General features: G+C 51.6%; 1 protein-coding gene across 1 annotated transcript in view; it reads left to right on the forward strand.

The window, feature by feature from the left end:
* Nucleotides 1-13427, forward strand: part of LOC104507800 (TRAF2 and NCK-interacting protein kinase) — a gene marked incomplete at its 5' end in the record, with an annotated part of 30290 nt that extends 16863 nt beyond the window's left edge. The window contains 9 exons of the mRNA XM_010149205.1: nucleotides 3554-3668; nucleotides 4209-4379; nucleotides 5004-5147; nucleotides 6191-6325; nucleotides 7097-7197; nucleotides 8515-8664; nucleotides 9873-10032; nucleotides 10668-10807; nucleotides 12727-13427. Coding sequence (XP_010147507.1) covers nucleotides 3554-3668; nucleotides 4209-4379; nucleotides 5004-5147; nucleotides 6191-6325; nucleotides 7097-7197; nucleotides 8515-8664; nucleotides 9873-10032; nucleotides 10668-10807; nucleotides 12727-12810 — 1200 coding nt within the window. The remainder of the gene's footprint in view (nucleotides 1-3553; nucleotides 3669-4208; nucleotides 4380-5003; nucleotides 5148-6190; nucleotides 6326-7096; nucleotides 7198-8514; nucleotides 8665-9872; nucleotides 10033-10667; nucleotides 10808-12726) is intronic.
* Nucleotides 13428-13582: the final 155 nt, after the last annotated feature.

Genomic DNA, 13582 nt, shown 5'->3' on the forward strand with positions numbered 1-13582 from the left:
GGGGGGGGCTCCTCTTTCTCCTTTGCATCGCTTTAAATAAGCATTAACATCTCTGCCCCGTAAAGGGGGTTTCCTGCTTTCCTCCCTGGCTTTCTTGGCTCTTTTCTCTCTCTGTTTCTGGTCCACGGGGGGTGAGTGTAGTGGAAATACCAGCGTACCCGGTGGGTCGTTGCTCTATGGGGCTGTGGGTGATGGTAGAAATGTGTATTAGGTCTTCTCTCAGGCCCACCAACTGGACTTCTGGTGGGGATGGCTTGAATGCTGCCAACCGATGTGAAAGTCCCCATGGGTTTGGGGGGTTTTTCCACCTGGAAATAAGATAAAATTATTAGAGCCAGAGATGCTGTTAACTTCAGCTGTGCCCCACTTCCACCTGTGCGATCTCTGGTCAGCAAAAAACAAACTCAGCTGAATTCTGCCTAGTTCTTCAGACTAGGAAAAATCTGCACACCTTTAAAATCGTGTGTTTCCTCTGATGGCAAAGCATTTCTCCCTGGTAGCTGCTTTACAGGGACATTGACGTTGCACAAGGTGGAAAAAGCCCTGGAAAGTACAAGATGTGACACATCAGGGATTTGGTGTTTCTTGCTTACCGTCGCCAGCAGTGGGAACCAGGCACAGGTCTCTCTTTTCCCATGAAAAATCAACCCATTTGGTGCTAGATAAGCTGCTTTATTTACTTTTTTCGTTTTGATGGTTATACAGCGGAAATTCTGTCATCGTATTCTCTTCCCTAGCACGATGTACTCTTTACAGTTCGCTTTTACGAGTGGTATAAAAACAAAAATTGCTTGGAATGGGGCATTGATAAAATGTAAGAAGAGGTGCTGCATGACTTTGACCTCGAGGTTTTACCCGTTTCCTCGTTGCCTGTAAAGGTGGTGATGAGAGAGCTGAGCCTGAAAGTTAACACATTCCGAGGTCGTCCTGGGACTGCTGAAACCCAGGCAGACAGTAGGCAAGGATTGGGTTTAAATATATTCATTTATAGAACAGATACCAAGAAGAGCTTTTCCATTTCTAAAACTGCGTTTTTAGGGCTGACTGAGCCGGCGGTGGGCGTAAGTGGAAACTTGGGGATTTCGTTCGCGGGCTTCCAGGTGACTCACTGTGCTGTGAGCAAAAAGAAGGGAGCACGCACGACCTCACCCAGCAGCTTGATGCTGTCTGTGGGCCTCCGTGGGGGTTTATAGGCAGCTGAAGAGGTCCTGGAGGAAGATGAGGTCTTCATATTTCAATAAGGGACTTGGAAGTTATTAAAATGCCAACTTCTTAGGAGAATAGCTGAATCTGAGCAAAGAAAAGGAATGCTCGGTGCATTGGAATGAGGGGTTTCTTCCTAACGCTCCTGGCTCTCAGCTGGAAAGGATCCCTGTAAATACTGAATACTTCCCTCCCTGGAACTGTTGTTGCTTTATGGCAAAGGCATCCAGCGCGGGAAAAAAAGTGTGTTTTTTGAATATGAAAGAAGCACGAAGTAGGAGTTTATCTTACCTGCACACACAAACACTGTATCGAGCTGTGGATGTAAATGTGATATCAGTCCCTGCAGCCTTCCCTGCCTCGGGCTGTTAACTCCCTCCATGGGTCTCCTTGGGAATCCATCCCATTTCTCTGGAAACAGGTGGGCTGTCAGGGACATGGAGACGGGAGGGAAGTGGGATGCGCAGCGGGGTTTTGGCAGGCTCAGGGCATGGATGCCGGCTTCCCTGTGGATGCCAGCCCCAAAAACGCCTGGAAAGTTTTTGTTCCTAAAGTCTTTTGGCCACCCGCTGGAGGCCGGGTACGAGCCTAGCCCAATCTCCATAGGGATGTGCCGGGGCGGTGGTGTTCCCCATGGCATGGGCTTGTCTCCACAGCCCTTGTCCATCCAGGGGCTGCGGCAGTGGCGTTGGGCACAGGGAGCAGCCTGGGCTCTGGTGAGTGGAAAGCTGAGGAAGATTTGTTTTGGGGAAGGAAAATGTCCCGAGGAAGACAGACGTGAGCAGTGCTGTTGCTGCGGAAGGACTTGGGATTTGCTGCCGTTAACAGCTCTTAACGGAGATCATACATAAAGCGTGTGCTGGGTAAATGCTGCCGTTGGGAACATAAGCTGCTTGGAGAGGGGGGGGAATCACGTGGCTTTGATTCCCAAGGCAAGGATTTCCTTTTGCCTGAGAGAAGGTCTTAGCCCTGTTTTCTGCCTCAGCAAGGCAATGGCTTGAAAAAGAAAGCAGTGCGATGCTGCAGTTTGTTCCTCTCCAGATTCCCTTGGGAAAGAATTGGCTCTGGCATTGCCTGCGGATACCTTTAGGTTAGGTTTTGGAGCTTAGAAACGGCCCTTCCTGCCTCCTGAAATGCTGCAGGCAGTGTAAAACACACTGTTTGACTTGGAGCAACCCGCGCCTGATGTCTGCGGGAGGTGGGCTGGAGACCGGGCTGGGGGGGGATAGAGCAGTGTGGGGATACCATCTTCTGATCAGCCTGAGTATCTGAGACAGCTTCCAACGCCCCCTCTTCAAAAGCTCTCCCTAAAGCCTCGTGGAGCTCACCCCAAGCCTTCCCCGTCTCCAGCACTTCAGATCCCCCCAAACCCAGAGCAGCCAGGCGCCCGAGGGGCACCGCTGGGTCCTGCCTCAGCGACAGGCATGAGGACCAGTAGAAGGAAAAATAGGCGTTTGGTTGAAGACGTGACTTTTCCCACTTTCCCAGGACCATCAGTGTTTTGGGCTTAGCCCAGCAACCCCCAGGTAACAGGCGGCAGTAGCAGAGCGGTGTGACGGCTGCACCAGCTCTCCTGCCTGTGTGGTACACGTCCTAAAACAGATAGAATCATAAAATCACAGAATCACAGAACGGTTTGGGTTGGAAGGGACCTTAAAGATCATCCAGTTCCCACCCCCTGCCATGGGCAGGGACACCTTCCACTAGACCAGGTTGCTCCAAGCCTCATCCAGCCTGGCCTTGGACACTTCCAGGGATGGGGCATCCACAGCTTCTCTGGGCAATCAAGATTCCCATGACTCCTTGAAGTACAATCTTTGCTCAGACTGTGGCTTTGGCGCAAGGACAGCACCCGTCCCATGTTTTCCAGCTCTGACCACTCCAGTAGATGCTGCTCCGTGCCAGCTGCCCTGTGCCAGGGCATCCCGGGAGCTCCCAGCACCTCGGCTGCGAGGTGGGAGGGTGGGAAAAGCAAACCCTGGCCTGCCTGCCATCCCAGAGCGGGGATTTACGGCGGGTGCGTTACACGCAGACCAGTTGGCTTTACCTGCACTGGCTTTTGCCTCTGGCTCTGCGGCTTCTCCGCTAACCAGTCCCATGGCTGTGCTGAGCTCCCGCCCGCGAGACCAGCGCGGAGCCGGGCCCTGCTCCGCTCGTTTGCCCTTGCACATGGACACTCACGAGTCCAGGTGAATGTTTTTCCTGATTAGGCGTGGGGGAGGAGGAGCAAATGTTCGGGGTGGGCTCAAAGGGCATGCACGCTAATTAGAAAGTCTTTTACACACACACAGAGACGCAAATTATTGTTATTTCAGTGCTCTGAGCTCTCTCTTTGCTGTTTCTTTTCTAGTATGGTATGGGAAGTAGCACCAAAGCCTCTTTCACCCCCTTTGTGGACACCAGAGTGTATCAGACCTCGCCTACTGACGAAGATGAGGATGAGGACGAAGAGTCGTCTGCTACTGGTAGGAGTCAGTGGGGCCAGTCTGAGAGGGGAGGGCCTTGTGGAAACCAGGATGTGAAGTCTGAATAACCCCACTGAACCTCTTCTGCATTTCACTCGTTGCTCGTGTCTGTATCCTTGTGCTCTCCAGTTTCCATCCAACTTCTCCCCCGCCAGTGAAATGCCACCAGAAGGGTCCAGGGGGAAACAGGGAACAGCAGAAATCCATCTACCCGCTGCCTGGGCAGCCGGGAGAAATGTTCCTGGCAGGACTGGGGGCTGGTAGTGGCTCTGGAAAGCTGGCCATTGCTCAGAGGTCATTGGAAAGGGCTGGATGCGGGCAGCGAATGGCGCTGGGCAGCTTGGGGGGCAGGGCTGAGGTCTGGGGACATTGCATGCTGATGGGTTTGGGTCCAACCATCATGATGATCCCTCTTCAAACTAATAGCTCAGTGATGGCATCAGAAAACAAACCAAGTATTGTCTTCCTGTCCCAAAAAAAACTGGTGGAAGAGGTACATACAACTAATCCATCACACTTTGCTGTTGTGTTTCCTGCAAGCCCTGTTCACCAGCGAGCTGCTCAGGCAGGAGCAGGCCAAGCTGAACGAGGCCCGGAAGATCTCGGTGGTGAACGTCAACCCCACCAACATCCGTCCCCACAGTGACACCCCGGAGATCCGAAAGTACAAGAAGCGCTTCAACTCGGAGATACTCTGTGCTGCGTTATGGGGTAAGTCCTTACCGTGTGCCCTCAGCTCTCTAGGCGGGTGGCTGGCAGTGGAACACAGAATCATAGAATGGTTTGGGTAGGAAAGGACCCTAAAGATCATCCAGTTCCAACCCCCCTGCCATGGGCAGGGACCCCTTCCACCAGACCAGGTTGCTCCAAGCCTCATCCAGCCTGGCCTTGAAGACATCCAGGGATAGGGCATCCACAGCTTCTCTGGGCAACCCATTCCAGTGCCTCCCCCCCCTCTCCAGGAAGAATTTCTTCCTGATATCTAATCTAAACCTCCCCACTTTCAGTTTAAGCCCGCTACCCCCTGTCCTGTCACTACAGGCCCTTGTAAAACGTCCCCCCCAGCTTCCTTGTAGCCCCTTCAGGTACTGGAAGGCTGAACACATGAACGTGTCATCGCAGAATTGAGCCCCTGCCTCTGGTTGTCCCCTTCTCCATCTGGGCAAGGCTAATATCCCCAAGTCCCTGTGCTGTGAGAGTGACTCTTCATCTTCATGGGAAGGTCACAGCCTTGCCTGGGATGGGTCACTCTCTCGGTGGTAGCAGAGAGGAGCTCGGGGGGTTGTCCTTGGAAGCAGCCATGGCTCCGGGTGCCCATTGCCCTCTCGTCTTCAGGTGTGAATCTGCTGGTGGGCACAGAAAATGGCCTGATGCTGCTGGATCGAAGCGGACAAGGGAAGGTCTATAACCTGATCAACAGACGGCGATTTCAGCAGATGGACGTACTCGAAGGTCTTAACGTCCTCGTGACGATATCAGGTACACCTCTCGCGCTCACACCCCATCGTGCACCTTGCGGCGTGTTCTCGAGTGGCTCCAGCTCACACAAAACCTGCCCACCACGGTCAGAGGGAAGCTCCTGGGGGACGTTGGCAGTGGTTTATTCCAGAATCAAAGGTGTTAGATCTGCAAGAATGCCTATGAGAGCAATTTGCTCCCATCATCTGCCAGCTCTGCTTCATCCGCAGCGCTCCGTCCCCCTTCAGCAGGGAGGGGAAGGTGCAGAGTACAGGCAGATGCCCCAGCACGCTCACTCTGAATTCACCAGCAAATTCCCTCTCCCTTCGTGAAGATAGTGCTCTTAAAGAACACCTCTTTGTCACCTGCCTTGCTCTGCAGCTCCCCTCTGCGTTTGGGGATACAGCTGTGGGAAGAAAGGTGGAAGATGAATGGGGGTAGTGCTCCCCAGCCCCTGGGGATGGCCCAGGGCACTTGTGAAAACCCACGGGCAGACAGAGCCCCTGGTTTACAGGTTGGGTACTCTCCCACAGCCTCGGTGCGAGCTGTGTCCTTGGCAGCAGCGGGGAGGTTTTGGGCAGACCGCAACCATCTGAGAAGCGTGCAGAAATTTGGCAGCCCCTCCGCGTCGCAGAGCCTGGCACCCGGCCTGTCGGCAAATAGCGGTGCCTGTCGCAGACCGAGGCGCTCGTGTCTTGGGTCCGGGGTGGAATTAATGTGGTACAAAGGAGAAGAGAGGGAAAGGAAGCAGGTAGCTGAGTGGTAAGAGAGCTGGGGTCATGGCCCCGCTGTACTGTCTGTCTGTGAACACTGATTTATAGGGAGAGGAACATTTCCAGCCTGCGGTGAGCGGGAGCATCCGCCTGCAGTCCGGGACACACTGGTCTGGGCTCTGCTTGCCCAGTGGAAAAAAAAGAGCCCACAACAGCTGATTTACTATTTTCGACTTCATTGTGAAAAGAACTTTAATTGTATCATCTTGTGAAGGAAAATAAGCACTGAAACCTCAAGGTTTTCCGTGCACATGTGCACTGCGCTGACAGGGAAGTTTCCTTTGCCAACAGGAAAGAAGAACAAGCTGCGCGTGTACTATCTCTCCTGGCTGAGAAACAGGATTTTACACAATGACCCTGAAGTAGAGAAGAAGCAGGGCTGGATCACGGTCGGGGACCTGGAGGGATGCATCCACTACAAAGTCGGTGAGTGGCCGCTCCAGAAAAACATGTCTGGAGGGATGCACTTTTGTTCTCTAGTTTTAGATCTGACCTGACAATTTCTCTCAAAAATAACTGAACTGTATTCAATTTTGGGCCACTCACTTCAAGATAGACACTGAGGGGCTGGAGTGTGTCCAGAGAAGGGAATGGAGCTGGGGAAGGGTCTGGAGCGCAATTTCTGTGAGGAGCGGCTGAGGGAGCTGGGGGTGTTCAGCCTGGAGAAGAGGGGGCTCAGGGAGACCTGATCGCTCTCTACAGCTCCCTGAAAGGAGGGTGCAGAGAGGGGGAGGTTGGTCTCTTCTCCCCAGTGACAAGTGATGGGACAAGAGGAAACAGCCTCAGGTTGTGCCAGGGGAGGTTTGTGTCGGATATTTGGGAAAATGTCTTCCCGGAAAGGGCTGTCGGCATTGGAACAGGCTGCCCAGGGAGGTGGTGTGGAGTCACCATCCCAGGAGGGATTTAAGAGATGTGTGGACAAGGTGCTTGAGGAGACAGTTTATTGATAGCCTTGGGAATGTCAGGTTTATGGTTGGTCTTGACCTTAAACGTCTTTTCCAACCTAAAAGATTCTGTGTTTCTATGGGTAGACCGCAGGCACAAAGAAATTTGTTGTTCGTCTATGTGTATGAGGTAGATAATTTACCAAACGAGAACCAACAGAGAGAGCCTGAGAAGCTGTTCCTGGAGATGCCTTGTTTAGTCTTGCTGGAAAGAAACTGAATGATTTAAGAACGGGTTTTATTTTTATTTTAGTGAAATATGAAAGAATCAAGTTCTTGGTGATTGCCTTAAAGAACGCTGTAGAGATCTACGCTTGGGCTCCTAAACCATATCACAAGTTTATGGCATTCAAGGTATGTTTCTCTTTTAACCAAAATACACTCCGTAATAGTAAATACACGCCGTTTCCGTACTACACAGAGCAGAAAAGCATCTTGCTGACGTAGCTGAGCTCCTCGGGACGCCTGGCAGGCGTGGGAGATGGGATACAGGCTGGCTGAAGAGATGGGGTGTGTTCTGTTGAGGGCTAGCAATCAAGCAGTAACATTGGGCCCATGAGTAAAATTGAGTTGGGGTTTTTGGTGTGGGGAGATGTGATTTGTTGGGTTTTTTTTTTTTAAACCTCTGACAAATTTATCACATACGGTGTGAAAACAGGTTGGCATTGTTTTCCATTTTTGTTTTGCAAGGTTCTTTCCCCTTCTGCAGCGTGGGTTCCGTTTCAAGACAGAAAGTCCAGGAGAACGACCCACTCTTTCTCATTCTCTTTTTCGTTCTCTTTTCATCTACCTCAGTTTCCTTCAGTGAGATATTTCTCCTCTGTGACCTGCCAATGGGTATTTTGTACTTAGTGCTTTAAAGCACTTTTCATCCTGAGCTCCGTGCAGAGACAAGTCACAAGGGGCAATGCCTTCTGGAGACATTCATGCTGAGTAATCTCATTTTGCATCCTTCCAACACAAATGGGCTTATTCAGTATTAGGTCACATTTGCTTTTTCTGAACAAAAGCCAGAGTGAATGGGCTCGGTGACATGGAGAGCTCGGCAGCATTACAATAGCCTGGGATCCAGTCTCCGCTGGCTCTGCTGCTCCAGTCTGGGGTGCTGAGCATCCTTTCCTTGCTTTGTAGGCAGGGATTTGTCAGGACAGTGGGAACTACCACCCACTGATTTTCCCTGTCGGGAATCGGAGTGGTTCTTGCACAGAGAGCCATGAGCCCCCTTCTCTCCCTGGGGGTGTTTCACCCTCCTGCTCAGGACCTAGGTCATGGAGAGATACTCCATCCTGGATTGGTCCAGGCCAGGGAGCTGGGCCCAGCCTGCATCCAGGGATAGGTGGGTCCCACCCTGAGCAGGGATGAGTAGGTCTTTGCTAATCCAACTCGTTTCAGGGAGCAGTGATCCTCAGCAAATCCTCAGGCTGGCCGTGGGCTCCTTCCTGGGGGAAGAGAGTTGTGCTGGGCGAGGGAGCACATCCCTGCTGGGGTGGCTGGAGCCAGCGGGTCATACCCTCTGAGGCATGTGACACAGGAACAGCGGGACAGGAATATCAGTAACCACGTACTTTTATTTGACTGTGTTTCCTACTAAAAGGACTTTAAAACCGTATCAGGCTGCTGCTACGGGGATTTGTTGGTTTTCTGTGACGCTCACTGAAGGAATTATAACAGTCTTTTGCAGATCTCCAGCACAAGCCGTTACTCGTGGATCTCACTGTAGAAGAGGGTCAGAGACTCAAGGTTATCTTTGGATCACACACTGGTTTCCATGTGATTGATGTAGATTCTGGGAACTCCTACGATATCTACATACCATCTCATGTGAGTACACGGGGCGGGGCGGCCGCATGACTGACGCAGGTCACCAGCAAGGGTGGGATGGGCCCTTGGTGGCTCAGAAATCGTGACCAGTTGGGTGACATCTTGCCGTGGGTATGACGTTCTCCAGTGCCACCTTCTTTGGTACGTGCTTAAAGAGCACCCGGAGTATCACACACTTCATGTCCGTTATTCACACAGGCTGTTTCTGTCCTTGTGACCGGAGCAGCCAGGTTTAAGGGTTCCCGTGTCCCACAGAAAGGAGAATCTGTCCCTAGGCTGTGTGCAGCAGTGGTGGAGCTCTCTGTCATGAAGTCAGGTTCATGGTTGTTGGACAACACAGACCCACCGAGAGCTGGATGCCTGGTGTATGGTCCCGTTGCGTGGTGTCCCGGATGCGCTCACCAACTCTTGGTCCTGCTGAGGCGGTGCAGTTTGCGCAGGGTTTTGCAGGATTAGAGTAGCCCAAATCTCAGTGAGCCTGTTTCTCAAAACTCCCAAACCCCCTGGCAGCAGGGACTCACCACAAGACCGCTCTCATGTCCATCAGCTGTTTCCAGAGGAAACCAGTGCTGCAAAAAATACTGAAGATGAGGATTTTCTGGATGGCTTATCGAAGCTCCAGCCGTGCTGTTGGCCAAGCAGCATGAGAAACTGGTCTAGGAGACACTGGGTCATTAACCAAATCCGGAAGTGCTGACTGATCTGAGCAGCAGAGCTGCCTCTGCGAGAGCTGGCAAGAAGCGCAGGGAGAAACACTGGGGCAGCTTGGGATGGTTTTGTTGTCTTAGCTACGGAAGGGCAGACGTGGGTGGAAAGCTGTAGCTACCCTTGGAGCTAGAGATTGATTGCCAAAAAGAAGGGAATACCTCGGGCTACCTGTAAAATGCTGGGGTTATTTGCCTTAATTGGAGTAGGAGATGGACTCAGCAGTCGCTTCTCTGCGTTGCAGCCATCCGTCTTGGGGGTGTGTATGTTGTGACCTCTGTAACAGCTAAACCTGTTGATCCTTGACGTGTCAGGCGGCTGTGGTGGTAGGGTAAACGCGACAGCCTGTTCCCCTGCACGCTTAGCTCCGAAAGCCAATGCCTGTTTACTGAATCGAGGGAGCGTTTTGTTCTCGGGTTGGTTTGGGGTGGTGTTTTCCTAAGGCTCTGCTCCTTTCCTCCATCCAGTGTAATTCTGACTCTCAGGATTTGTTTTAACTGCAGATTCAGGGCAATATTACTCCTCACGCCATCGTCATCCTGCCTAAAACGGACGGGATGGAGATGCTTGTGTGCTATGAGGATGAAGGCGTGTACGTCAACACCTATGGACGGATAACTAAAGATGTGGTGCTCCAGTGGGGAGAAATGCCTACTTCCGTGGGTAGGTCAACCCTTCCGCTTCACCTGCATAAAACACGAGTGACAAGTGAGAGGAGAAGGGGAGGGTGCTGAGGTGGAGTCGCTTGGGCTTTTGTCTCTCAAAGGAGATTTCTCGCAGCCAGATGAGAGATGCTAAATGTCTGCAATTTGGTCCTGTGTGATAAAAGCAAGTGACTAGTTGAAGATTTGAGCTCTGGTTCATCTTAAATACAAGATAACAGAGGCTGTTGCACTGGTGGGATACTGGGTTGGGTGGAAGAGGGGCTGAGAGCAGACCTGGGAGCTCTTGGGTTGCTCTTCTGGCTCTGCTGTTGCTCAGCTCCACGACCCGTGGAGGTAAGCCGCTGCCCAGCTCCTTTCCCACAGAAATCGAAAAAAGTGATACTTCTGTTTAAATTACTCATCAGTTTCTGCACGAAAGGTGCTGCGTAGAAAAAGTGATACTTCTGCTTAAATTGCAGTTTCTGCACGAAAGGTGCTGCGTAGAGGTGGTTATCCCCGCGGGCACCCACCTGACCACCAGTCCCACTGATCTACATAAGCTCTGAGTAACAGCTGACGAGAGCTCCTCTGCTCCTTGCGTAATGTTTAGCTCAACACACACCGTAACACCTACCAAACGTTTCCTTTTGACAGCCTACATTCATTCCAATCAAATAATGGGCTGGGGAGAGAAAGCTATTGAAATCCGGTCAGTGGAGACGGGACATTTGGATGGAGTATTTATGCACAAGCGAGCTCAAAGGTTAAAGTTTCTATGTGAAAGAAACGATAAGGTAAGTCCACTTCAAAGCCAGTATCCACGCGTTAAGCTGCAGCCAGCTACTTTCAGACTCTAAGTCTGGTTTATCTTGAGGTTAATAATTAATCTGAAGGTCCTGTTGAATAAGCACCACCCCGTAAACCCACCCCGGTTAGTTTTCACCGGTGGATGCAGACCTCAGCCTGTGGTGGGAGGATCTGCGAGATCTCTTCCACCTCGCGCCGAGATCTGCCTTGGCTGGGCTTTCTCCCTGTCTTGGCTCTCAGCGTTAACAGCTGAGGCTGCCAAGCTCTGCAGAAGCTGAGAAATGGTCACCCTGGGGACGTGCAAGCGACCCTGGTGTGAGCTCCGGCGCGGAGACGATTTGATGCCTTTTTACTTTTGTGACCTTAAAGCTGTTTTCTCCGTGGAGCCTCGTCTTTTTTTGTGGGCAGCATTACCCAGACCGCTCTGGCGGGGCCTGGGGGGATGCGGCTGTCATGCGGATGACCCCCGCCACGGGTGTTGCTGGTGGGCAAGGGGTGCAGGGGGTGAGGGAAGGAGAAATTGCTGGAGGAAAAGGAATATTTGCATGGAAGGTGGTTGAGCGCTGAGGTCTTTTTCTGCGTTGGGCATTTCCTCACCTCGCGAGGTTCCACCAAGCTGAATCGGGACCACGCAGCAGGGAGTTCTTTGGTAACGAGCACAGCCATGCAACACGTGAAGAAGCTGATTGCTCCGTCCCCAGAGCAGGGGTAATGACGTACAATAAGTAAGGTTTGGGGCCACGGTCTGTTACTGAGCAGCTGCTCGTTAGTTGAGCGTTGCCCTGCAGAAAAAAAAGCATCCTGCCCTTGCCATTGCGTGTGCCACGGGAAGCTGCCCGGGAAGCGGAACTGGAGTTGCCCCAGTAGCCCTGGTTCGCTTTCTGCTAACTTCGGAGTACGTGGCTGCAGGTTTTACACTGTTTCACTGAAGTGTTGGTCTCCTGGTTTGCTCGTACGGATTTTCTTTCCCTTTCGAAGAAAACTGGGGAAAAAAAAAAAAAAACCTCGATATTTCCAAAATACCGGGACAAACTGACCACTGATGGGATTTGAAATACTAAATGCAGACTTTCCTCTTCCTGGCGAAATGGTTAACGATTAAGATTATGTGAAGATTGAGTAATTTTTGGTTTTAAAAAGGTCAGAGGCTTCCGATTGTCCCCTTGAAGTTAGTTATAATTTGCGAATATTTAGGGCTCCCGTGGGGTCAGATGCTGGTGGATCCCGACAGACGCGCTGGCGGGCGCGCTCTTCGTAGCGAGCGCTGACATGTTCCAGCGCTTGGAGCATGTGGAAGGAAAGCCCTTTTCCTGAGCTCAGTTGTCAGGAACAGCTGAAACACCAGCCCCATCCCTGGAAGTGTTCAAGGCCAGGCTGGATGTGGCTTTGAGCAACCTGGTCTAGTGGAAGGTGTCCCTGCCCGTGGCAGGGGGGTTGGAACTGGATGGTCTTTAAGGTCCCTTCCAACCCAAACCATTCTGTGATTCTATGATTCTATGACTAGCTTTTCCAAAGACAGCCGTTGTTGACCCAAACCACTGGCAGCAGTCTTGGCAGCATTGCATGACAAGCGGCGCCGCGGCAGTGATATGGGATAAACGGGGCATTTTCAAGGCATTCCAAGGCGTATCTGCGTCGTGACAGCGAGGGAGGTTTTATTACCATGTTTACTAACCAGCCGTTTGAGTCGGTACGAGTCTTGCGTGGGTTAGCTCCAGCCCCTGAGCTCCCCGGAAAACGAGGTGGGCGGTGAGTCTGGGTGGTGGTACTGCCGTCACCTGGAGAAAAGGGGCAGGGAGGGAGGTGGAGGAAACCACGGGGTGTGGGGCAGCTCCCGCTTTCCTCGCTGGCGGAGGCAATTCATGATAATAAAAATGCTTAATAAGGTTATTTTGCTTCCAAACAGGTATTTTTTGCATCAGTGAGATCCGGAGGAAGCAGCCAAGTGTTTTTCATGACCCTCAACAGAAACTCCATGATGAACTGGTAACGGAGGAGCACTTGGCACTCACCGCCATGGCATTATTTCTGACCTAAAGGACGTTGAACACGTGGACTAACACTGTAGAGGCAGGTGCGGAGGGCGCCGAGCAACACCGCTCCCCACGCTCCCCCGGCACCGGCAGCCCCGGGGCTGCGGGCGGGGATGGACTTTGCGCTTGGAGCCCCCGAGGTCTCCCGATTACGCTGTGTTATAGTGGGTTATGAGTTTTCCTTTTTTTTTTTCTTTTTTTTTTTTAATTTTACTTTTTCTTTGTCCCCTACTTTGTAAGAACGGGGAAAGAAATAGTGTCAAAAAGTCTGTTTTTAATTCTGTCTGCCTGCTAGCATCAAATATATAGTATGTTGTAAAGTTACCAATTAAATCTGGTGAGAGACAGCACAATAAATGTACCTTTTATCTTTGTGATGAAGGCCATAACCGTATAGCTGGGTAATTTTAGAGATCTTTTGCCTTCACCAACATTTACGTGTTGCTTTTGGCAGCAACGGCTTAACGGATTTTTAAAGAAGAGAAAAAATAATAGGTTTTTTTCCCCTCTTTTGGGAAATGGATTTTAAATGGCTAAACTACTAGCCTTAGACTAATAAAAATCAGCTACCATTTTTGTCAAGTCTGTCAATCCATATTTCTATATGGATCTTCGCATAATGGTGTGTCTTGATAGGGACAGGGGTGCCGTTGGTTGTTGCTCCGGAGGTGCCCGCCTGCCCCCGGGGCTTGGCTGCCGGGACGGGGGATCGGAGGAGAAGAGGACGGC

The sequence above is a fragment of the Eurypyga helias genome, unplaced genomic scaffold (genome assembly GCF_000690775.1).
Source record: "Eurypyga helias isolate BGI_N326 unplaced genomic scaffold, ASM69077v1 scaffold3323, whole genome shotgun sequence".
NCBI classification, from domain to species: domain Eukaryota; kingdom Metazoa; phylum Chordata; class Aves; order Eurypygiformes; family Eurypygidae; genus Eurypyga; species Eurypyga helias.